The sequence below is a fragment of the Pyrus communis genome, chromosome 13 (assembly GCF_041283825.1).
Source record: "Pyrus communis isolate YQ-2024b chromosome 13, ASM4128382v1, whole genome shotgun sequence".
NCBI lineage: Eukaryota > Viridiplantae > Streptophyta > Magnoliopsida > Rosales > Rosaceae > Pyrus > Pyrus communis.
In genome coordinates this window covers 24,875,233-24,899,432 of record NC_142577.1, presented here as the reverse complement: position 1 = coordinate 24,899,432, position 24,200 = coordinate 24,875,233, and the positions used below count along the sequence as shown (strand labels likewise).

General features: G+C 38.0%; 2 protein-coding genes, 1 long non-coding RNA gene and 1 pseudogene across 5 annotated transcripts; 1 reads left to right on the top strand and 3 right to left on the bottom strand.

Annotated features, from left to right (window-relative positions):
• Positions 1-1,409: 1,409 nt before the first annotated feature.
• LOC137736551 (uncharacterized) lies at positions 1,410-3,965 on the bottom strand. The gene is made up of 5 exons (XR_011068765.2): positions 3,348-3,965; positions 3,064-3,108; positions 2,754-2,965; positions 1,802-1,865; positions 1,410-1,562 (listed from the first exon to the last, which is right to left on the bottom strand). It is a non-coding gene; the product is annotated as an uncharacterized LOC137736551 (long non-coding RNA).
• A 243-nt stretch (positions 3,966-4,208) lies between these two features.
• LOC137738139 (stemmadenine O-acetyltransferase-like) lies at positions 4,209-5,717 on the top strand. Its single transcript, XM_068477768.2, has one exon. It carries the CDS (start codon positions 4,262-4,264, stop codon positions 5,624-5,626), a length of 1,365 nt encoding a protein of 454 aa, XP_068333869.1. The 5' UTR covers positions 4,209-4,261; the 3' UTR covers positions 5,627-5,717.
• A 3,186-nt stretch (positions 5,718-8,903) lies between these two features.
• Positions 8,904-10,769, bottom strand: LOC137736270 (cocaine synthase pseudogene; annotated as a pseudogene). Its single transcript, XR_015955165.1, has one exon. The product of XR_015955165.1 is annotated as a cocaine synthase pseudogene (transcript).
• Positions 10,770-11,255: 486 nt separating this feature from the next.
• LOC137737924 (ABC transporter C family member 3) lies at positions 11,256-17,870 on the bottom strand. 2 transcript variants are annotated; one of them, XM_068477509.2, is made up of 11 exons: positions 17,679-17,870; positions 16,556-17,498; positions 15,037-16,463; positions 14,843-14,929; positions 14,157-14,753; positions 13,895-14,059; positions 13,405-13,699; positions 12,761-13,281; positions 12,625-12,688; positions 12,283-12,522; positions 11,256-12,137 (listed from the first exon to the last, which is right to left on the bottom strand). In XM_068477509.2, the coding sequence occupies exons 2-11, from the start codon at positions 17,382-17,384 to the stop codon at positions 12,028-12,030; spliced, it is 4,335 nt and encodes a 1,444-aa protein (XP_068333610.2). In that variant the 5' UTR covers positions 17,385-17,498; positions 17,679-17,870; the 3' UTR covers positions 11,256-12,027. The 2 variants fall into 2 exon arrangements, with proteins under 2 accessions (XP_068333610.2, XP_088538906.1); XM_088682780.1 differs by having other exon boundaries at positions 15,037-16,084; positions 17,679-17,861.
• Between the last annotated feature and the right edge of the window lie 6,330 nt (positions 17,871-24,200).

Genomic DNA, 24,200 nt, shown 5'->3' with positions numbered 1-24,200 from the left:
AATTATAAGCTAAAGGAAAGACGGTCTAGTGCCTAAGAACGAACTAAGTGAAACTTTGCTTGCTATACATGGATATGCATGCTATAAGAAAGATTTATTCCCCCATGTAGTAGGCTGTTCTCTGTAATCTTAAGCTAACCCGACGGCCCCCATGCTTTTCTCTAGCTGTCCCCCCTCTCCCACTCATGAAATCAAGGATCTGCAGCAATAGCGATGAGATCCCCACTCCTCCCTCTCCCTCTCTCTCTCTCTCTCTCTCCCTCTTTCTCTATCTGTCTCCCTCTCTCCCTCTCCCTCTCCCTCTCCCTCTATCTCTCTCTCCATCTCCCTCTCCTTCTCCCTCTATCTCTCCCTTTCTGTCTCCCTCTATCTCTATCTCTATCTCTATGTCTATCGGTATGACCCCCCATCCCTGAAACCCTCACCGAGCGATGAGCATTAACAAACACACATGCACAAATCTCAAAGGAAATTGATAAGAAATAATCCTAATTGAGAAAAAAAATCAAAAAACCAGAGGACATAACTGGAGTCTATTTCTACAGAATCCATGACAAACAAATATCCAAAATTAACAGATTACATTAACAACATTCCAACAAAAGTAAGAAGACCAGAAAAATTATCTATTCTAAAGTAAATTAGTTCCATCATGCATAAATCAAGGGAGTCACGGAAGGCCAGTATCTAAGGTAATCCAACATATTAAAGCATCCAAACAGAGACTCAGAATTACACAACGCATGAAAATTCACATTCCAACGTGTTATGCAATCACCAATTTCAGATCAACCAAAACCAAATAAATTTATCAGTACGCATCAAACCCACCAAACCCAAAATCAAAAGAAGGTGATCAAATGTTCGATTTTGCTAAATATTACAAAATAAAATAAATAAGAATATGGACAAATCAGCATGCATACCTTGTAGCGGTGCAGGGAACAGTAGCGTGAGCTGCATCGAGGGCATGTGTACTGGGAAAATTGTTACTGGCAGCTGCAATTAACAAAAACAAAACAAAACAAAAATTGAAAAAAATCAAAATCGGGAATTTTTCCAGAAAAAAATTAAACAAATTATCAAGCTTTGTTGATGAAAGAGGGGTGGTGTTCTTGAGAAGTCAGAGCCTTTGGAACCTTTGGAACAGTTCGGAAGCTTCTCTGAGAAGTCGGAGCCTTTGGAAAAGTTCGGGAGCTTTTCTGAGAGACTGAAGCTTCAGCTGTCCGGGAAGCATGCTTGCAACAGGCGTATCAGAACCTCCTACATTAAATCAGTAGAAGGAAAAACATTGCCAAGAAATGAAAATCAAACAAAATGGGCAACTCAGATGTTAAAAAAGAACACAATTATCTAATATTCCCAAACTCCTTCGAACATTTACATTTTCTAGACTAAAAGGGAACTGATACTTAGAAATCTGTACCATGTAATTGGGGATGTACACAGGCTCCATTTTGTACAACGTCATGTTGTGCAGAAGCAATACTGGAATCCTAGTGTTTACAGTGGCCACACTTGCCTTGGCTCCTCCTTGTGCATTGTTAATATGCTTCTTAAAACTGAATATTTGAAATAAAAATCATCAAACCCTAAAATTTCCAACAATCTCAAAAATTCCAAAACAAACGTATTAAAAACCTCAATTTGAAATCCTAATCCAAAGCAATATAATTGCATAGATTGTTAAAAATGACGGAAAACTGATCAGGAACAAACCCTACACAAAGACACATATGCAAATAAGTAGATTTGACATATATATATATATATATATATATATATATATATATATACACACCTGCGGTTGGAGGAGATAGAAGGGCCAAGCCCACCGGTGCGGGTGCCCATAGGGTGAGCGGATCCTGTGAAAAATATGAAACCTTGTGAAAAGAGCGCATGTGGGAAAGACCAATATCAGTATTGAACACATAGAAACCACAGCGGTAATAACATTCAAAAAAGTCTTTATTCTATACGACAAATGAAAGCAATAGCAGTGAGGCATAAAAAGTAAAAATAAAAAATTGGGGATTGTAAATTGTAATCTAATCACCCAATAAAATAAAACAGAAATTAAGCACAACAATATCAAAATTAAAGGGAAGGAATAACATGAAACCTTGTGCATAGAACGCCCGTGAGAATGAATCACACAACAATCAAGGGTGGACAAATCACAAAAGTGACAATTAAAGGGTACCTATCGGACACCCCCATCTCAATCTGCAGTCGCAGAAATCCCTCGGGTTCCAGGAAGCAAATGGAAAACGAAATGCTTTTCCATCCCCTACCCATACCCATACCTTCCTTTCTCCATGTTACAGCGATAGTCTTAGAGCTCTTACAACATCACAGATGCATGACCAAGAGTGTATCCAACAACCTTTTCTCTGGTCCTTTTCATCAGTTGGTCCTAAAGCAACCCTCTAGAGATTCTATTCTTTTAAATTCATCTTCTTTTTGGGTATCAACACACATTTATCACTTTATATGTCGAACACAAAACACCTAAAATTTTTATGACAAATTAGAAGCAACTAATCAGAATCTGGGTAGTGAGAATTAAATTACTCTTTTTTCTTATAGTCCCAATGGAAATTACTCATTGATTCACAATATAATAAACTAAAATGCAAGAAAATAAAAATCAATAACCCATATCAAAATAATATAAAAAGATCCCAACAAACCAAGCAAACAATTAGCATTTAAACAAAAATATTTGCAAAGTTGGAGGGAAAGAAGCATACCAGAAGATGAAGAGGAAGAAGAAGAGCATGTTACAGAAACCTTTCTCATTTTTCAGAAACCTAACTCTGGGTCGAGCTGAGCTTCTCCGCCGCCATTCTCACCGGCTCTGATTTACATGTTGTCAGTATCAGCAGCCAAGCAGACCCGTCCGTCTTTATCTTCGATCTTAGCCGATTTCGACATTCTCTCTCGAATTTCGCTCTCCCATTCCCTGAAACAAATTCTGATCATAATTCATTCCTTAAGTAGAACTAATAGATTTAAACGAAGAAGAAAAATTAAATTAAAAAAAAAGCTGGGTTTTTTTACCTCTAAACGATCTAATAGATTCCCAGCAACAAAAGGCTTCAATCACTACCTCTGCATGTTCGATTGATCAGTAAAATATACAGAATAAGAGTTACATCACATAGCAATAAATTAGAGAGAATTTGAAGACAAAAGGAGATTTAAAATGTGTAAACCTCACAAACGTCTCAAACCCTAGAATTCTTGCTGAACAAAATCACAATTTCGAATCTGAAGCTGCATGATATGAATAGAGTTTGTAAACCTAATCCTAAAGCAGAAAAGATTTGAAAACGACTCCTCACCTTTTCAATCAGCTGAGGCTGTCATGGGCTTCAAATCTCAGTCATTCTGTGCAACCATGGCCTTTGTCCTCAATCTCAGGCCTTCCTGTCTCTGTGCGCTCTCTCTCTCATGTGTCCTTCTCTCTGGTAGCCGGCCTCAGGAGTGCAGGTAGTGAGAGTGATGCAACCACTCAATCTCTTCTCTCTCTCCTTGAATCGTACACCCCTATGACTCTGTCTAACTGCAAGCCGTATGTCTTCCCCTCACCAAATCCCTATCTCTCTCGCTCTTCCTTCCTCCCTCCCCCTCTCTCTCACCTCCTCCTCTCTGCAAGCCGCATGCCTTCCCCTCACCAAATCCCTATCTCTCTCCCTCCCGCTCTCTCTACTGACGGCATGGTGTCACCGAGTCCCTCTGCAGCTCACAGAAAGAAAGGAAATGAAAGTCTCCCTAACCCACCCAATCCGTTCGAAACCCTACAGACTCAAACGACCATCGCACCCGATCATCAACAGAGATCAGCGGCAGAGACAGTGGCAGCTTCGTAAATAAAATGAAATTCTCTCCAAATCACTGTTCATTTCTACAGTGCGATTTTGCCTCCTTCTTTGAACTAAAGTAATATGACATTTTACATGAGGGTAAATGGTTATTAAAAAATTTAATAAACAGTGCGGGTAGAAATATGACAGAGGGATGAGAATAGTAACACTCCTGATTAAATAGGAGGTCGGATGGTTGGGGGAGATTTTTTTTTTTTTTCATTTTAAATATTTAAATCAAATAAATTATAATAATTTGTAATTTTTTTTTACAGAAATTAAATGAAAATGTTGTTCTTAATTAACTAAAGGAGATAAATTAAATTAAGCCCCAAGAATTTAGCCATACCACAGAGGGAGGGAGGGAGGGAGAGAGAGAGAGGGGGGTGAGAATGAAGATTGAAGTTGAAGTGATCTCCAAGTCCGTAGAGATGATCAAACCATCTTCTCCAACCCCAAATCATCTTCACCATCACCAGCTCTGCTTTCTCGATCAATTAGCTCCCCATGCATATATCCCCTTTCTCTTCTTCTACGAATCCACCGGCACCAAAACCATCACTCAGATATCAAACATCCTCAAGACGTCTCTCTCCAAAATACTATCCCAATACTACCCTTTTGCCGGCCGAGTGAAACACAATCTCTTTGTTCACTGCAGCGACCAAGGCGTGCCATTCTTCGAATCCAAGGTCAAATCCCAACCCCTTTCTGATGTGATCGCCAGCCCTTTTGTCTCCGAACTCAACAAGTTGTTGCCCTACAGGCTAGACGAAGTAACTGAAGTACCCCTTGGTGTTCAACTCAATGTGTTTGACCGTGGAGGATTTGCTATTGGCTTGTGTGTCTCTCATAGGATTGCAGATGGGTTAACATCTTTTACATTTGTGAACAGATGGGCAGCTCAAGCTAATTGTGATGAACAAGGGAAGAGTAATATTATTGTGGGTCCGGATTTTTCTGCGGCATCAATCTTCCCACCAAAAAATATGGATGGGTATTTAGGGGTTTCGTTTGTCAACAAGAAAGCAATCGTAACAAAGAGGTTTGTGTTCGATGGCTCAAAGGTTGAGGCTTTAAGATCGAGATATGAAGAGAGCATGAAGTTTTCCAAAACCCAAAAACGCCCTTCAAAAGTTGAGGCCTTATCAGCTTTTTTATGGAACATCTTTCTGACATTAAGGAGAAAAACAGATTGTGTCGGTATTCCAAATCAATCACGCTCTCAAACATTATACACCGTTGTTTATATTATGGATCTGCGGTCGAGGTTTGACCCACCTTTGCCTCAGCATGCTTTTGGGAATTATTACAGGGCTGCCACCGCAACTCCAACTTTGGTCAATGGGGAGGGGAGCCATCGATTGGTGAGGCAGGTGATAGAGGAAATTGAGAACATTGACAATAATTATATGAGGAGATTTCAAGAGGGATATCGAGAGCATTTGGATTTCATGAGGAAAAGAATGGAGAGGTTTGCAAAAGGTGAGCTGGTGACATTAACTTTTTCGAGTGTGTGCAGGTTTCCTATTTACGATGCTGATTTTGGTTGGGGGAAGCCTGCATGGGTGAGCATGGCTGCCATGAATATTAATAATCAGATAGTTTTCATGGACACCAAAAATGGCGATGGTATCGAGTCGTATTTTAGCTTGACAGAGGAAGACATGGCCAAGTTTGAACTTCACAAAGAGTTCATCGCATTGCTTAAATCTCCAGTTGGTAATGTAAAGGAAAATTCACTTTCACGTCTTTAATTTGAACGAGTAATTAGCTTCTCTGCGGTTGATTAGTGGTCATGTGTTAATTTCCTGATTAGATGTTTATGGTACTGATATTACTGAATCATGTCATGGTGTGATCAGATATACTCTGCAGCTTGATCATGTGTTTCCTGATCAATTATAGGAGATTTAAGCAAATAGTTTTATTCTTTTGAGGGTTGTTATTGACGCTCGAAAATTGTCAATTTGCACTCCTCACGTGAAGAGATTATGTAGAGAAACAACACTAAGGAGGAGTGCAGAATGATTTTTTGAGAGCGCCAATTACAACTCCCATTATTTTGCGCTAATTGATCTCTATGTATCTAAGTACTAGGTGACCTAGAGATCTAGATAATGTTAGACGCCGTTCATCCTAGAAGTTCACTGGGGGATTCAGAGAGGCAAATGCGAGGAGCTCCGGATCACATTCTATACTCCTCCGTCAGATTCGCAGATGCTTGACACCTTCCCATCTCTGGCATCAATCAAATAAAAACTACGCTTTAAGTTGTGGCTTGGAATGGTCACCCATACAGGCTTTCCCCACCCAAAATCCACCCCATGCACTGGGAACCAGCACCGGCTGCTACATCTATAACAACCTCATCATTGATGATGTCTATTTTGGTGTACAGTTCCCCTAATTGTTGTAGCCACTCAATCATGAGCAAAGTTCTAAAAGACGGCAGGTGTTAGTCGGGCGGCGGGTTAGAGCCTAGCACCTAGGCACCTAAGTGGACTAGGCGGATTTAAGTAAATCTATTATATTTTGTGTAAATAGGTGTGTGTTTATACTTAAAATATATATAATTTCATCATAAATTACAAAATAGAATGACATATATATTATGAAGTATTGGAACATAATGAAAACATGGGGATACAAGAAAATAATATGTGTTGATTTTAGTATTCAACAAGTCCCTTACAATTTATTAAAATTAATAATGCAAAATGAGAGCTATCTATTTTTTGTCTAAGTGAGTTGCAACTTAGGAGGGTGCTTAGGCGGGTCTAGGCGGGCTAGGCGGGTTACCTAGGCGATCTAGGCGGGTGCCTCAATAGGTCTAGGAGCCCTTTCTAAATTTCAAACGTCTAGGCATTAATCGGGGCAGTGACTAGCCGCCTAGCGTCTAGGCGGCGGTAGGCGGTAGGCGGGGATTTTTAAAGCAGTGATCATGAGACTTGGTTCTTCCCCTCCCTCATTTTGGCCACAATGTCATACAACAACTTCAGTAGGGTTGCTATCAGTTTTCTACTAATTAATTAGCAATGCCCTTTGAATGAACAAACATAACCATGACGGAGAATTTGAAAGGTGGCAAAGCTGCACGTTCTATTAGAGTAGGTGGCTCGAACCCAATTGAAAGTCCAAAGAGCGAGTTGAAAGATAGTTCTAGTTTAAGGGGGCATTGCGAAGATTTTCCCGATAAATCAATAAAACTTTGGGGAAAAAACACTTACCGCCTAGCTTGTGATTCAGGCAGACACCAAGTACCATGCTTCCACGGTCGAAGAAGCTGATCTGGACAAGTAAGAGGCTAGTGATGGAGTATAAAGTTTTCCAATTTAAACCATCCACAGGTAAAGGTCCAGAATTTCATCTGTAGGAGCACCAAGAACTTGGGTTAGGTTACAATTGATTCTTGCTTGTACCTGATGAATGATGTAGCTGATAGGAAAACTGTTAGTAGTTGTTAAAGGGGTGTGCTTTCCACAAACCCTTTTTTACTTCACCCACACCTCTTGTTAATTTCTATCCTTTGATCTTTTTCAATTCATCCGATCCGATGGTCGAAAATTAAAAGGGTGTGAGAGAAGTAAAAAAAGGTGTGTGGATATCACACCCCTTGTTAAAACGGTTAAAAGAAAGGTTGTTAGGTAGTTGATTCTGTTAAAAACAGATTGCTTAGAGTGTAAGCCGTGTGTGGCTATATAAGCAAATGTAATAGCTCCAAACAAATGATGGAAATACAGTACAGAAAATACAATTGAGAATTCTCTTCCTTCTCTTTTCTTTCTCTCTCTAAGAATTGTTCTTCTTTCTTGCTTTCTCTGCAACATTGGTTCATTCTCTGCAACTCTTCATTTCTGTTATCATGGTATTAGAGCTAGATTTGTGTAGACAAAGCAGTGAGGGAAGGTGGTAGTGGATTACCTGGGTATGAGAAATTGTTCCTGTGATAGCATTCAAGGGCAATGTGACCCTTCTTTCCATAGATTTGACACACTACAAAACTTGAAGATTGTCCATTGTTATCAACTCGGAAATAACAATTTGGTGCAGTGTTCCTTCCCGAATTAAACATCTTGACACAGATTATCACTTCGTTCGCGAAAGAGTACAACAAGGAGATTTGGATGTTGCATATGTTTCAACTGATGAACAAACAGCTGATGTGCTTACTAAAGGTCTTCACAATCCTACTTTTATTAAGCATTGCTTCAATCTTAAGCCGGGAAGCCCAGTTGAGATTGAGGGGTGATGATGAATGAGGTAGGCTGATAGGAAAACTATTAGTAGCAGTTAGTACTATTAGTAGTTGTTAGAAAATACAATTGAGAAGGGGAGTGTTATCCACACATCCCATTTTACTTCTCACACACCTCTGGATAATTTATGTTCGTTGATCTTCTTCAATTCATCCGATCCGACGGCCGAAAATTAAAAAGGTACGTGAGAAGTAAAATGGGATGTGTGGATATCACACCTATTGAGAATTCTCTTCCTTCTCTCTTCTTTCTCTCACTAAGAATTGTTCTTCTTGCTTTCTCTGCAACTCGTCATTTCTGTTATCGGTACCAATGTGACTCCCTCGTCACTACAGTAAACGGAGACGGAATCTCCGGTCCGACCGGCAAACGGGTGGCAAATAAGTGGAAAAAATAATTGTAGAAGAAAAGAAGTGGCAAATAAGTGGGACTTTGGAACTGGTCGAGATGAGAGACTGCAGGTTTTATGATCTGGTCTGGTGGAGTCGAAATGGAAGGCTGGATGCTTTCCATGGAAATTATTCCAACTTGGGGTTGCACTGTGGTCTTAACAACATATTTGGTGAAGCTGGTTAATTACAAAGACAAATTCTAATTGAATTCACAGAGCTTACATTGAAATTGCAGTAGCCTTAACTTTGTTGCAATTTATACTGATAGGGTTCTTATCTTTCTGCCCAGGTAGGTAGGATTATTGAGGCAGTGGCCCTCCATGCACACATCATGATTTTGAAACGTGAAATATTGGATGCTAGGATCATAAATGTAGGAGATATTTGGTGTGTGAAAGTAATATAGTTACGTGATATTATTAAATTACTTAAATTATAACATGAATAATTACACAAGTAAAAACATTGATGAGTCGATAATGTCCCATAACAATGTTAGTGAGTTTAACTTTGTGAATTTTAAGTGAGGCATTACCTCAGTAGGTTAAGCATCAGCAAATGATTGGGAACATTGTCTTGCAATTGGAAAAATATAAACTATTCATAAGAATAAAGGGGTGCTTCGGTCTGCTATTGTGTTTTTGTCAAAGCGAATTGTCACACCAATAAGGCTTAAAAACAAGTTTTTTCCCCAGGTATGATAAGTTTGGTTAGCCAGTTTTCCAGACGCTTGGATTGAAAGCAGCATACGAGAGAAGCTCTTGATCACACTCAAACACTTTCATTTCGTCTTCGTTCAATCTTATCCAACACTCTATTCCATCACCACCTTCTGCATCCACCAAAATCACCATGTTATTGCATGTGGGAACTGCGGAGCTCACCCACATTGGCTTCCCCCACCCAAAATCTGCAGCCTCATACAATTCAAACCTACACCAACTGGTGCATACATAAAAGTCCATGTCATCCCTACTTAACAACCCTATAGCCGCCATCTGAGGCTCTGAAATTGCCGAGATGTCCTCACTCAGTGGAACCCTTTTGGCCTTACTGGTAAATTGTTCAATCCCTTTCCTCAGTTCAGCTATCAATCCATGCAAATCTGTCTCAGCAGCCTCTTCTGACCTTGCAATGAAGGACCCCACAAAGTTCCCAACAGACCCATTAGGCACAGGAGGGACAATTTTGTTTCTAATGTTCACGTTTTGGTAAAATGCTGATGGCCTGGATGAAAACCCTAAAGTAACCCTTGAGGCCTTCCTTGCACATTTCCAAATCAGGGCAGCTAAAGCTTCCAACCTTGTAGGGTTTTCAACAAAATTATTAGCAACCTTGGCTTTTAGGGCAGCAATCTTTGAGCCATGAAATACAAACCTCTTTGTCACAGACTTGTACACTTTCATCTCAATAGATGGTGGGTCCACTGAGATGTCTTTTGGTGGGGCCATTGGCACTGAATCGAACAAAGGATTCACCACTCTCTGATCAGCACCAGAAGCGCTGGCCGCCCAGCTTCTGATGAATGTGCTCAACGTGGCTGCATCAGCTATCTTGTGGGAAAGGCATAGTCCTACAGCGATTCCACCACCCTTGAAGTAGTTGGCTTGAACAAGCAGCACACATCCCTTGCCGGCTTCTGAGGACTCAAAGTTAATGGGCAGAAACTGTTTCAGTACTTGATGATCGGGTTCGTTGAGGATGTGTGAGAGTAGGCACCTCACTCGAGCTTCGATGAAGCATGCCCCATCATCGTTGCATTCGATAAAGGTGTTGTCTTTGATTGTTCCGGCAAAAGGGTAGAAGCGAGTTAGAGTTTCGGATAGCGATTTCTTTAGCTGCTGGACTCTCTGATGATCACTTGTGGGATAAAAAAACAGGATTGGAATGTATGTGGGTGGAACCATTTGATCCAAAACTGAAAGCTTGAAGGTTTTCAAGTGATTGGGAGTTGGAGAGGAGGGTTTGATGTTTTCTCTAGCAATAATACTAATCTCTATAGGTGGTGTCATTTTGTCCCTCCCCTTAGTGAAATTAGGTTAATACTTTCAACCCAATTTGAAGAATTGTTCAGCCTCCCCCACTTTGATTCCTTATAAAGACAAGGAATGGTGCTGAAAATTAAGCACAAGCACAAAAACCTCACAAAATAAGCCTTTTGAAGTGGGGTTTGTTAATGCATGCAAAGATTGTGAATTGGGTCTGTTAGATTGCAACATGTGATGTAAATTCTACGAACTCTCCTTTTAATTGGCAAATATGCGTGTAATCAAGTTAGTTATAGCAATCTACTATCCATCCGCCCCCAAATTCGAAACTCCCTCCTTAGGTAGATTAGATTAAAATATGATTATGAATTGAATTAAAGAAAACTCTCCCTTAATTACCATTCAACTCTTGCATTTAAAGAACAAAAAAACCTCGGCCGGAGTAAAAAGAAACTGTATGCAAGTAAAATGACACTGCACAACACATAGTTGCAAGGGCACAAGAAATGGTACCATATTAATTATGAACCAAACATGCAGGAACAATTTTATTATTTTAGAAAAAGGTAATGCTAGGGAGACTAAATTTGGAGATCGTGACTTCTAAAGTATAGCCACCAAAGTTGGTGAGAATCTACAGCATTCCAAATGGCCAATAGGTTCGAATTGTATTACATGCATTTTAGTAATAGCTCTGTACTATATTAAAACTCAGCTTCTTAATATAAAATTAAATTTGCAAAAGGATTCACATTTCCAACCAACCACACTTTATATCCAATAAATTTATCAATAACAAGATTTGTGCTACATAAGAAAGCATATTACATTCAACGATGTTGTCCAACACAACCAAGTTACCAAGTACCCAAGGTTTGTGCTACATAATTCTAGTAGTGTTTTTGCTCCTGCTTTAGGGTCAAACAGGAAGACTTATACAATATTGCACATTTGAAATTCAAATAATAAATTAACTGTCAAATTCAAATATTTCATTAGGCTGGAGTCAATTAAGGATATCTAAGGTGATACAGAGATAAGGTTTTTTTTTTTTTTTTTTTTCCTCTTAACAATTACAATTTTTTGGTGTACTTAAAGTTTACTTTAGGCACCGAACTTCGACTCGGGTTGGAGATTCCAACCAAAACTTTGCCGTCCCAGCAGCAGGTTCTTCCGGAGTTTCAACTTCCATCAGTACTGTGCTTTCAGTTGCAGAACCTCATCCTTCATCCATTCACTTCAACATTTGGGTAGTGAGAATGATAACTTGAACCAACTGCATCATTCGGGAGTTACAGAGATGCGCCTCTACTTCCCGAGCCTCTATGGCATCCATATTTTCTATACGCAACCGAAGGAAGCATTTTTCTTCTGATACAACCTGGTCTGTGCCCTTGCATGGATTAGCATGATAAAACATAGGCCTCTGCAGACGGATTATGCCGCCAATCATTTCAGAGATTGGAATCATTAAGGCTCATGCACATTATCTACCAAATCGTTATGATCATGGATTGCTTTAGCAGTTGCTCATGGAAGATCTCCTCAAGAATTCTGCCACTAACTTGGAGAATGCCGAAGAACTATCCTCAAGTAACCGAGCTGGAGAATCATACTCCAAAACCTTGCCTGTATGATTCAAACAGTTAAAAAAGACAATCAGTTCAGATCATGTCACCTAAGCAATGATACGTTTTTCAATAATACGCTAAAGTGAAATGTTCTATCACTTTTCGGACAAATCTAGAGAGCAGTTTAAGAATTTTTACACTACCTTCATCAAGAACTAGAACCAAGTCGTTGTCAATAATAGTAGGAATCCGGTGAGCCACAGTGATCACGGTGCATCCACTCGTTTCTTTCCTTATTGTCTCCTGGATTACAATATCTGTTGCTGTATCGATAGAAGCTGTAGCCTCATCCAACACAAGAATTTTCTTTTTCTTTAAGAGCACTCGAGCGAGGCACACAAGCTGCCTTTGTCCAACACTCCAGTTTTCTCCATCTTCATCAACTGTAATATAAACCACATGAATTATACAAGACGGTAAATGAGACAACAACATAATTGAACAACTTCCATTAAATGATTGAGTAAATTACGAGATTTTCATACCAGGAGCATCAAGAAGCCTTTGGTCCTGCCTAACAATCTCTGCCAGTCCACATTGATTGATAACCTGAGTTATTAAGTCGCATAAGTAACAATACCACCATATAATCCATCTAAAATAAAAGGTTTTGATCCTCACCTCCCATAACTCTTGATCAGAATGTTGTTGCAAGGGATCCAGATTGGTCCTCACGGTTCCCTGAAATAATGTCGGGTCTTGTGGAATTATGCCCAACCTTGACCTCAAGTCCTGCAGACCTATCTTAGATATATCAACACCATCAATAAGAATCCGTCCTCCCGAGGGTTCTACTACTCTGAAGAGAGCTTGGATTAGAGTGGATTTTCCACTCCCTGTCCTGCCCACAATTCCTATTTTCTTCATTTCAGGGAAGGTGCAAGTGATCCCTCTGAGAATGGTTGGGAGAGCTGGATTATATTGCACATGAAGGTTTTCAAGTTCAATTCTGCCAGCCATAGGCCATTCAGGCGCAGGTCTACACTCTTCAATCACTAGTGGTGCCTCACTTGGTATATCTGTGAATTGAAGAATTCGCTCGACTGATATCATTTTGTTTTCTACATTGCACATATTCCATATTACCCAAGCCTGAAGGACATTTAAGTTCAAACCGTAGGTAGCTGCCAGTCCCGCCAAACCTGAGACCAGAGCAAGTAGTCCATTAGTTCAGAGTGGGAATTTGAATGCCTGATAAAGCTTTCCAAGACATACTAACAGTTTAACTAATGCTTAATAAAACATCAGGGATTGGAGGTGCTTACTAGGGTCAATGGCAGACCTAGGCAAGCTTACCAAGATGATAAGAACTAGAAAGTAGACAAGGTTGAACAGAAAGTTTGTCCGAACAGATAGCCATTCCATAGTGCCATAATTGTGAAAGGCTACGCGGGAATAATCATCAATCAGGGCCATTATTTTTACCAAGAAACGGTCTTCTTGATTGAAACACCGAATTGTTCCTGCCCCTGTTACTGATTCTGAAAAGTGATGGAGAATTGGAGCCTTTCGAATTCCGACCATCCTGGCAAGTTCTCTGGCTGTGGTAATGTAATAAGCCTGCAAAATAATTAAAAGAGAACAAAATAACCTGTTACTTGAATATGAGCTGGAAAAAAACATAAACTTCCAAATTCCATAAAATAATAACCCCACAATATTCTATGCATTGTGTGATGCACAATGTTCAATATGGTGCTGATAATCAAAACGTTTAAAATTTAAAACATAAATTCAAAACGGAGTATTACTTACTTGATACCAGCCAGAGAGTGCAAGAACCACAAGGAAAAGAATGAAGACTGGCCAGGCCACTTGAGACATAAGGATGATGATGCTTATTAGCTGGATGAGGGCAAATACTAATCCAGCTAATCTGTATGGAATATCCATGTCTACTGTGCTTTGATCCGTGGAAGACTGCCAGGGAAATCAGAATTAAGTGGTAGAACTTGATTTATACTTTAATGAGTAAGAACCATTAAACTTGCAAACATAAGATAAATTTAAAACTGACCCTATTGAGGATTCGACTAGAAGGTGTGGAGTCGAAAAATGAAATTGGCGCTCGGAAAACTGAAGTAATCATTCCAAGGAAGAGACGCTGAGAAGTCTGAATAGCAATAGTTGCCAGAAAAACTGCCCTTCCCAATATGAAGATGGAACTCCCACCAGACAACAGAGCAAATACCCAAATCAACCGTTGTTTGCTGACCCTGGATTCTTTATCCGCTGCCCAAGCAATCCAGTAATTGCTGCCCATTTGTAGTCCCTGGAAGAGGATTTGACAGAGAAGGATGACCGGGACAAGAGCACCTTTGTAAGCAGAAGTGACAAATGATGAGTAAACATGCCATTTTACTCGACCAGTTACCGCTTCTTCTTCATGACTTTTTTCTGAAAGGTTGCCGTTGTTAAAAGGCTCCTTTTCTTCTAAAACCTCTATTAGATTAACTTGTTGAGGTCTGCTGTTACAGGAATCATCTTGTTGGCATGTGTTAACTTGTTCAAATGACTTTTTATGTGCAGACATTTGTCTGACAAGTTCACTGTTGGGATCCACAATTAAATCTTCATATTTTCCAGACTGAGAAATTTGACCATCTTTAATTACCTATCAACAATTGAATTGAACGCGAGAGATAAGAGACTCGATAAATCATGTTTTATCTGAGTATAAAAGCCAAAATTTCAAAAACTTACCAAGAGAAGGTCTGCTGCCTCTAAAAATTCTAATTGGTTGGTAGCATAGATAACAGTCTTCTGAGACAAGTGTTGCAAAAGACATTTCTGCAAAACATTACAACGTCTGATTAAAACCATTTCACGACATAAAGCATAAACTCATCGATATCAGAAAGCCAAAGGAAAAATAAATTATGGGAAATTTGGCTTGCCTTAAACAGGTGTGTTCCGGTATGTGCATCAACAGCACTGAAAGGATCGTCCAAAATATAAACATCTGAATCGCTATACACAGCTCGCGCAAGTTGAATTCTTTGCTTCTGTCCCCCGCTTAGGTTCATCCCTCTCTCCCCCACTGCGGTCAAATCTCTATTTGCCCACATCTTGACATCCTGGTCCAAAGCACAAATTTCCAAAACATCCTCATAAAAACCCCTATTCATTTTCTTGCCAAATAATACATTCTCCCTTATCGTTCCAGTCTGAATCCAAGCACTTTGTGGAACATAAGCTTTTGTTCCATACACTTTTGCTCCTGGCCCAGAAATTTTGGGAATCTCACCAAGTATACTCAATAGTAGGCTTGACTTGCCAGAACCAACACAGCCACAAACTGCAACCTTGTATCCCTTCGGTATTTTTATTTTCTCCATAATTCTGATTGTAGGTTTCTTTAAGTTTTGATTGCTTCTTTTCCACTCATACTCTCCCGTCTCAATAACAATCATGACATTGGACGTTTTTGAAGTATGGCAAGGAATCAGCTTCATTTGATCTTCTTTGATGAATTCTTGGATACGATCAATCGATACCTTTGTCTGCGTAATCATGGAAATGAGCTCTGGCAGGTTGTAGATAGGCTCTTGTAGAATTCTGAAAGTAGCTAAAGCGGACAATACAGTACCTACTGTTAACGGTGTGTTGAGCATAATGCAAACACCAAAAGTGGTAACTGAAACTAAAGTAGGTGAAGCCCAGAAGAGAAAGGCCACTGCTGAGCATGTATAAAGGTATCTCTTCAGCCAATGCCTCTCTGTTTCCCTGAGTTGAAGCAGCTTCTTCAAGAATGTGGACTCCCATGAATGTAGCTTTAATACTCTCATGCTCTTCAGAATCTCCGATGTTATTTTGATTCTTGAATCCTTGGCTTCCATGATCTTGGAGTGAAGCCTTTCTTGCCTATTGGCCAACGGTGTGTTGCATACCATGACCAAAATTGTGGAAAGAAGTGCAGCAGCAGAGGGTGCTGCACCAAGATTCCTGTAAAGGATAGCCAAGGCTAAGAATACCTGAAGCGGAAGCAACCAAATGCCATGAATGTACCAGCAGAAGTCTCCGATTCTTTCAACATCCACATTGATCAAATTAATAATTTTACCATTGCTTGGACCGGAATACTTGATGGAAATAGATTTCTTGTAAATCAACACAGTGAGGGCTGCTCGTATTCGTACACCAATTACGTGAGCACCAAAATACCACTGTCTTTGACTCAATGATTCAAATGTCTTAGCAACGAAAAATACTAACGCAAGAATCAGTCCATGCTGGATGCTTGAATTGTCTTGCTTTTCGAGTAAATAATTTACAAAATTTGTAATCAGAAAAGGACCTATATATGATGCAGCCGTATTGACTCCTACAAAAATTAATAAAAGAACACATAAAAGCCTGCAGGACTGAATAACACAGAAACTGAAAAGAAAAGTGATTCAAGAACAAAGAGTTTACCTGCAAAAACACCGTTTACGGCTAATGATATTCGCACGGCCCGCATTATGGAGTTTGGCAACGAAGAATCCTCCATCTTCTGTTTCCTCAGCGATTCATCGAGCAAACAGGACGCATATTCTGCTTTTTCGGAGGGAGGAACAGATGGAATATGAGGCAATTCCAGCTTTTGGATTCGACCTCGTTTGAAAAGCGGGTTCAGCCATTGAAATGTAACCTTACTCCAAATTCCAGCATTGGTATAAGTATCACTCTCTCGGGAGGGAATTTCATCTTCCTTCTCAAGCAATGGGTGTTTAAGGTCATTGCTTTTCTGAACACAATTAAAAGCACAAAAACAAAGCAGCATTGACAAAGGAAACGAAGCGAAATCGACTAAATTAGCCTTTGGGAAAATATGTGGGAAATTGTAGGATTGGAAGTGAGCAACGAGGTAAAAGCACACAGAAAGTGAGTAAAAAATGCAGGAAAAGATCCACCAGAAACTGAGGACCCAAGGCCACCTTTTTGCTTCACTGTGAGTTCTGTAATTCATTGAGTAAACTGTAATTACTGTGGCTAAAACCCAAGTCATGCCTGAGAAGATGGATTTACAGCTTACAATTCTACCACCCCAATACTCATAAATCCCAAAACCAAGGTAAAAACTTGAGATTAAAGCATTTGCAGAAAAGGTGACCAAATCAGAAAATTTACACCCTCTATCTTCTGCTCTATATCTCAAACCTGTTTGGCTACCATTTCTTCTTCCCCTCGTAATATCAAGCAAAACCCACGTCAATAACACTACGAAAAACGCTACATTCACGATCTCCAGAGAGATATCCATCAATGGCAGAAATAAATTCAGTAACTTTTTGAAATTGTAACCAAACCCAACTCAAAAAATATTAAACAACTCTGGCGGCTTCTCCGCACAGAGAGGGAATTTAATCGGCGAGACCTGCATATAAAGCCCCAATTGGATAAGAACAACGGGAACCCAATTCAGATAAGAAGGAAAAGACTTAAACCCAACAACCCAATGAAATGTCGCAGTTGCAAACAAAAATTGGGATTATATAAAATGGAGAGGAAAACAAAGAAAAATGGTGGGCTGAGTCGGGTTTTTAATGAAGCGAACCTGTGAATGTATGAGAGGACGCACGTGGAGGGAGGGTAGTGACGAGAAAGATCAAAAGATGCTGAATGCTTTACACCTAGTGCTGCTGTGCTGGTGGGTCTCTCTCTCCTCTCTCCTCTCTCTCTCTCTGAGACTGTGAACAGTGCCTTTGGACACCTGTAAAGAACACGGACTGAAGAACGTATGGGACATGAAGTTCGAATCTTTGCATTCCTATTTATAGGAAATAGTATGACAACTTGGTGAACCATGATTTTTTATAGATGATCGTTAAAATTTATGAGGTTATTCCGATCCTAAAATTTATGAGTGTGTTATTTATTAAAATGACGACATTTTTAAGTTAGAATCGCAACAGATCTAGTGATTCACTTTGTATGTGTAAGAGGCCTCAATTTCAATTCTCATGAATTTTGAGGACGTTGTATATTTGTGTGGAGTTCCATATTTGTGGCCAATTGTGTTGCTTAACTCAAATCATTCTTCCCTCACAACATGATTAATTACTTGGTTTCGGAATGAGAATGAATGATTATGAGAAGAAATTCTTATCGGATTATCATGTACTTATTTTTTCATATATGTCATACTCGTACTTAATTTTTCATCTATGTCATACCAGAAATCAATAGGTTGCCATTCCTTTACATACTTCTATGGTAAAGTTTATGCACAAATATATTACCCTTGTGGTAAAATATTGTTATATATTCAAAAGTTTATGGAAGATGAAAAGAAATAGAAAATAATCAAACTCAATTTTAAAAGGAAAATTAGGAAAACAAAAAACAAAACAAAAAAACTCATGTAGTACTAAAAATGAACCATCCACATCACTATCCAAGAATCTTTTTGTCCCAATCAAGTTAATATTAATCATTGATTTATTTTAAAATATGAATTGGGACCAGAATCTAGTAACATCCCTATGTACTTAATTATTTATCAATTTACTGTCTTGCTCTGTGGCCTGAATTTTCAACCTTTCAATTTCTTGAAACTAAATAATGTGCTCATGCATGTCTTCATTTCAAGGATATAAATTGCACACTATTCTCATATTTGCAATATATTTTAAAAAATTAAATTGGAAGATAAAAACATGTCCCCATTACATCAAAAATCACGTCTCATGAGATTCACATGTATTAATGGCCTTATTTTATTGAAGATGTGGTACAAATATGGTATAAGAAATGTGAAAAAAGTAACATTATTAGTGTTATATTGATTTTGGTGTTACATTGATTTTGGTGTGTCTAAGTCAAAACTTTAACTATTAGAACCTAACTACAAGATCAACACAAAAATATTAGTAGATAAGGATACAAAACTTTTTGTGTGATTCTCTACGCATCATAACTACAAAAAGTAGGCACAATTAATCGACATTATTTGGTGCCACATATGTTATAAGTTATTTCTCATATATTCTAAAATATAAATTTGTCATCTGCTCATGATACAACTCGTTATGTAGACTAATAAAATCACATGAATGCGTTCGGCCATAACCAAAAAAATTGCTATAGTGAGTTGGGGAAAAAAAAATTAAGTTGTTTGAAACTACTTTTAAAATAACAAAATGCGTTTTTAGAGAAAATAGTGAGAAAATAGTATTTTGATTTCAAAAGCACTTAAAGCGTTTGCATGAAGAAATAAAGTGTTTTTCTAGGATTTGAGCCATTTTACCAAGAATTGATTTCAAAAGCGTTTTCACAAATCCAATCATTTTAAAAGCACTTCCAAATGAATACTTACTAGGTAACTTTTACCACCACTTGATTCCTATTAATTCCTAATTTGCTCATAGTCTAAGTTTTTTTACTCACCCCTAAAGTAATAGAAAGCATTTTTAGAGAAAATATTTTTTTTATTTCAAAAGCACTTAAAGTGTTTGCTTGAAGAAATAATGTGTTTTTTTAGGATTTGAGCCATTTTACCAAGAATTGATTTCAAAAGCGTTTTCACAAATCCAACAATTTTAAAAACACTTTCAAATGAATACGTACTAGGTAACTTTCACCACCACTTGATTCCTATTAATTCCTAATTTGCTTATATTCTAAGTTTTTTACTTACCCTTAAAGTAAGACGTTATAAGAGAAATTTCGATAAAATTATATGTTCAGGACCATTATTGTATTAGGTGAAGGCAACGTGGAACCGTACATTAGAAGTGGTAGGGCACGTAAGTAACTAAGTGGTAGGACACCCTTACCAACTATTTCTCATGCCATTGGGGGACAAGAAAAGAGTGTTGGACTGATGATTTGGCGAGAGAAAACTTGCTGAGAGCGTGTGGCTACCCTATTGGTACGGACCACCCACTCACTTTAGATGCAGCATACAAGTGGTGGTGGGGACTTGGACGTGTGCCGGGTAAAAGCAAACCACTGTAAATGTGTGCCGCCCTCGTGCCAAATATCTGCTCAGTCATTACCAATTTCCATCCAATCACATTTATAAATGATGAGATATTTATGTTAAAAAATAACAAAAATTTCATTCCACTTATATAATAGCACTTGTTGTATCATTCGTATTCTTGGCAAAATAAAAATTTCTTCTTTGCCAGCAACCACTACTTAGTTCATCCCACATGTTATTTTTTCTTTGAATATTTTTTTTTATCAAGAAAGAGATATATTATAACTTGAAACCTCGAATACAACTGTATCCCATGCAATCAAATTTAAAGAATAAGGACAAAATAAGCTAAACTGTCAGTCACAAAGTTTGCTTTCCTAAATATAGTTTTACCTTATATAATAAAATTCAAAGACCAAATATCATCCACAATTGACTATACTTGGTTTTGTGCAAACAGAAAAGCACATGAAAAATGAGTAGAAATTGTAAAACTCACGAAAAAATATAAAAAGTAGCAAATTTGAAAAGGTTATGGGTCGGTGGTGGAAAAGTTTAGACTAAACCCCTACCTCTCGTCTTATAAGCAGAGGTTGTCAAATGAATAGTGGTAATTTTTGAAAATATTGTTATTTTGTTAAAAGGAATGTCAGTGGCATCAAAATTTTAAATCGAATTTGTAGACCAAACGATGTGTCATTATTAAAAAGATAAGTATGTTAGTTAAAATTTAATTAATAATCCAATCATCTACAATCATATCAATTAGTTTACAAATTTAATTTTAAAAATTTGATCTCCCTAATATTACCTGTTATTAAATTCCGTGCATGCATCTTTAAAAGATGAGTGTATTTTTGCTCAACACCCTTGAATGATAGTAGCGTTCCCCAGTCTACTTATTATTATTGAATGAGTTTAAATTTTGAGATTTGTGTCTATCTACTAAATAGATCTTGAAATTTAAACAATACAATGGTAAAATAAAGTGGTGAGTATCACCATTACTTGAGCGTGGTGAGCAATAATATTTCTTTGAAAGAAAGTATAAACTTGATGACCTTACTAAATAATCATAAGTTTATTTGGCTTCAAACAAAATAGCTGTCAAAGTTTTAAAAATAGTGTGTAGATAGCACTACCTCATTTTTACTTCTCACACACTCTTTTTAATTTTCAATCATTAGACAGATAAATTGTAGAATATCAATTGATAAAAATTAATCAAAATATACGAGAAAAATTAAAGTATGAATAACATTATTCATATAAATAGTCAAAATAATCCACTACTAATGAACATTATTATTATTCGCAGCCTACCTACTCTTGTAATTTAGTAAGTATAAAATTTCTTAAAATTATTAATAAAACCATGCAATATCAGAAAAATTTAACTTTATGATATTTTCAACGTACATGCTTCAAAGATACCAATGAAGTCCTCAGTGCTCAAAGTAATATTTCTCCATAAAATATTATCCTGTCGCATAGCTTTGGAACTTTCTGCAATAAAATAGTGAGCCTCTTGCAGCTTTCAATTTTTCGATTTCTATAAATGAAAAGAGGTCATTTCCGAACCTTTTCTATCAAGGTTACTAGATCAATTAATTTGTGCTTTTGAAATTTCATCTAACGGTAAAAAATTATTATAACTTTTAAAGAATTAAAACAGGTGGACCGTTTGATGAAATTTCAAAAACTCAGATTATTTGATTCGGTGACCTTAATGAAAGAGATCAAGAGAGAATGTCTTTCCTTCTATAAAGTATACTATATAGTGTTTGTGTCTCCTTTATTTTATTCCGTGTAGCCATCTCTCATATTGCTTTTGTATATATTTTCGGTTCAACCCCATGCGTCTTTTGGGCCCCTTTCGTGGTACATGACTATAAGGAATTAATTAAATTGTGACACCAGAAAGGACACATGTTATATATATCCACAACCACAACGGCAGCCACTAAGGACTTTTGAATTTTGAGTGCATATCCACAACCACAAGGTCCACAACCAGAAAGGATACATGTTGATATATATATATATATATATATGCATATGTATGTATGTATATATATCCACAACCGCAACAGCAGCCTCTAAGGACTTTTGAATTTTGAGTGCATATCTCAAACCTGACCCGAATATTCTGAGCTAGCATCTTCATTCTGAGATAACAAACCCATGCATGCGCATCAGTTTCCATCAAGACACAGACTGCACGTCAAGTCTTTGCACAATTCCCCGAAATTAGGTTGAAGTGTAAACCAGAAATCTAGAGAGTGTGCAGAAATGAGGAAATGAATGAGCACATGGTGTCGACATTTTTCTGAAGAAAAGTAGGTTCGTATGATATATGGAGTTTTCTTTGAAATGTATATAGCTAGGAAAAAAAGCCGGAGACGAAGGGGAGAGGACCACGCACGCACGCACTTACCCACAAAACCAGCCTTTTGGAGTTTTCATTTCACGCCTGTGTACCATTTTCTGGAAAGCTCCAACACGGATGATGAATCTTCCTATGCTTTCCTTTAGTTTGTATACCACACTTTTAAGTTTGGCCACAAATTTTTTGACCCTTTGCATATATTATGACCCCACTTGGGCAAATGACCATACACACATTTTTCATTTTTGTTCCTGCAGAAGTTAGCTTTCTGTGTCTTGCTATCTGACAAATATATATATATATATATATATGTGTACGTATATGTATATGTATATGTATATGTTCGCACAAAAACTTGGAATATTCAGCAGCTGGCAGGTAGTGCAATATGCATTGGAGATAATATGATAGGTCATGATTGGATCTTCCAATTGCCTGTAGATATCGAAAATGGAGGCGTCAGTACTAAGAACAGTATATATATAGTAGGGTTATGTGATATCGTATGAGAATCGTGGTTAGGTTTGCTAGGGTTTGAATGTGGCCTACACTCACTTGGGTCACACGTCTCTGCACCCTTTTTTTGTGTTATGCTGTATGCATGAATATTGTAGTCTCATCTTCTTCTTTATGGGTTGCAGAGTGTAAAATGCGTAATTGTACCTCAAGTACTAGTTGTGATACACATAATAACTTTATCATGTACGTCGTGTTAGATATGTTTGGTCGTGTTATAACTGTATCACGCACGTCGTGTTATAATTGTATCACATACATCATGTTATTAATTTAACCCGATTAAGGGTTCAACCGGTAAAGACAGCATAGAGGATGAGAACAAACACCACCAATAATTATTTTCATTTGCTATTGAAATTTGAGTTCCACAAGTTATGAGATGTATACAGAGATGATGAAAATGAAGAAGGAAATTGTTTTAACAGGTTCGGTCCTGACACACTTGGGCCTTTGTGTACATCCAACAAAATTCAGGACCGCCTCGCAGCCACGGGTTCCCTTATTCGATGTCGTATTCGTCCTGTCCGACCAAACAGTAATGTCGTATATGAGATTTTTCAGTGAGCCATGAACACATGACGGATACCACATGTCATTATATAATTAGAGATAAGATTTTTTCTTTTTTGAACAAATGATATCATCTATATTAAAGAGGTGAGGGAGTGCGCTAAGCCTTACAATGTGTAGCAATAATGTAATTCAAATTCATCTTTCGCGAGAATCAAATTTAAAATATGTCACTTACGAGTGAAGAGATACCACTAAACCGTAGTATTAAGTGATGGAGAGAAGTTTTTGTTTCAAGTGTTTCTTCAATTGTATAATGACATGGATCTGCACTATGTTTCGGGGACATGAAAAAATCTTTCGTATTCTATTTCAGTCAGTTTGCACATTTCCTTGGAACAAAATCCTCGCTGGATCCTTTTCCTAGGAATCTGGGGAATTCCGTGATTATAACTGTTAATTATATATCGTGTGGTCAAAAATCATTTTAAAATATAAAATTTAAATGAAATATAAATATCACGGGATCCCCGGATCCTTTTCCCGTTTCCTTCTCGGCCTCGTTACGTGGCAGCACACATGGCCCGCTGACGCTGGAATCTAAAGAGCCGGCCCACTTCCATAATTTCATACCAGAAAATGGCGCAAATTTAAAAATGTTACCGTTAGCCCCGGGACGGACCGAATAACCCAAAAAAAAAAAAAATAAACTAGCCGTTGCATTTGCACTACCT

What these genes read in the sequence shown, in the direction of transcription:
- LOC137737924 (XM_068477509.2), bottom strand. Translation starts at nt 17,384, where the DNA reads ATGGATATCTCTCTGGAGATCGTGAATGTAGCGTTTTTCGTAGTGTTA. An exon ending in CACTCTCTGGCTGGTATCAA is followed by an intron (nt 13,700 to 13,894) that starts GTAAGTAATACT and finishes ATTATTTTGCAG; the next exon opens with GCTTATTACATTACCACAGC. An exon ending in CTGATCAAGAGTTATGGGAG is followed by an intron (nt 12,689 to 12,760) that starts GTGAGGATCAAA and finishes TTAATAACTCAG; the next exon opens with GTTATCAATCAATGTGGACT.
- LOC137738139 (XM_068477768.2), top strand. Translation starts at nt 4,262, where the DNA reads ATGAAGATTGAAGTTGAAGTGATCTCCAAGTCCGTAGAGATGATCAAA.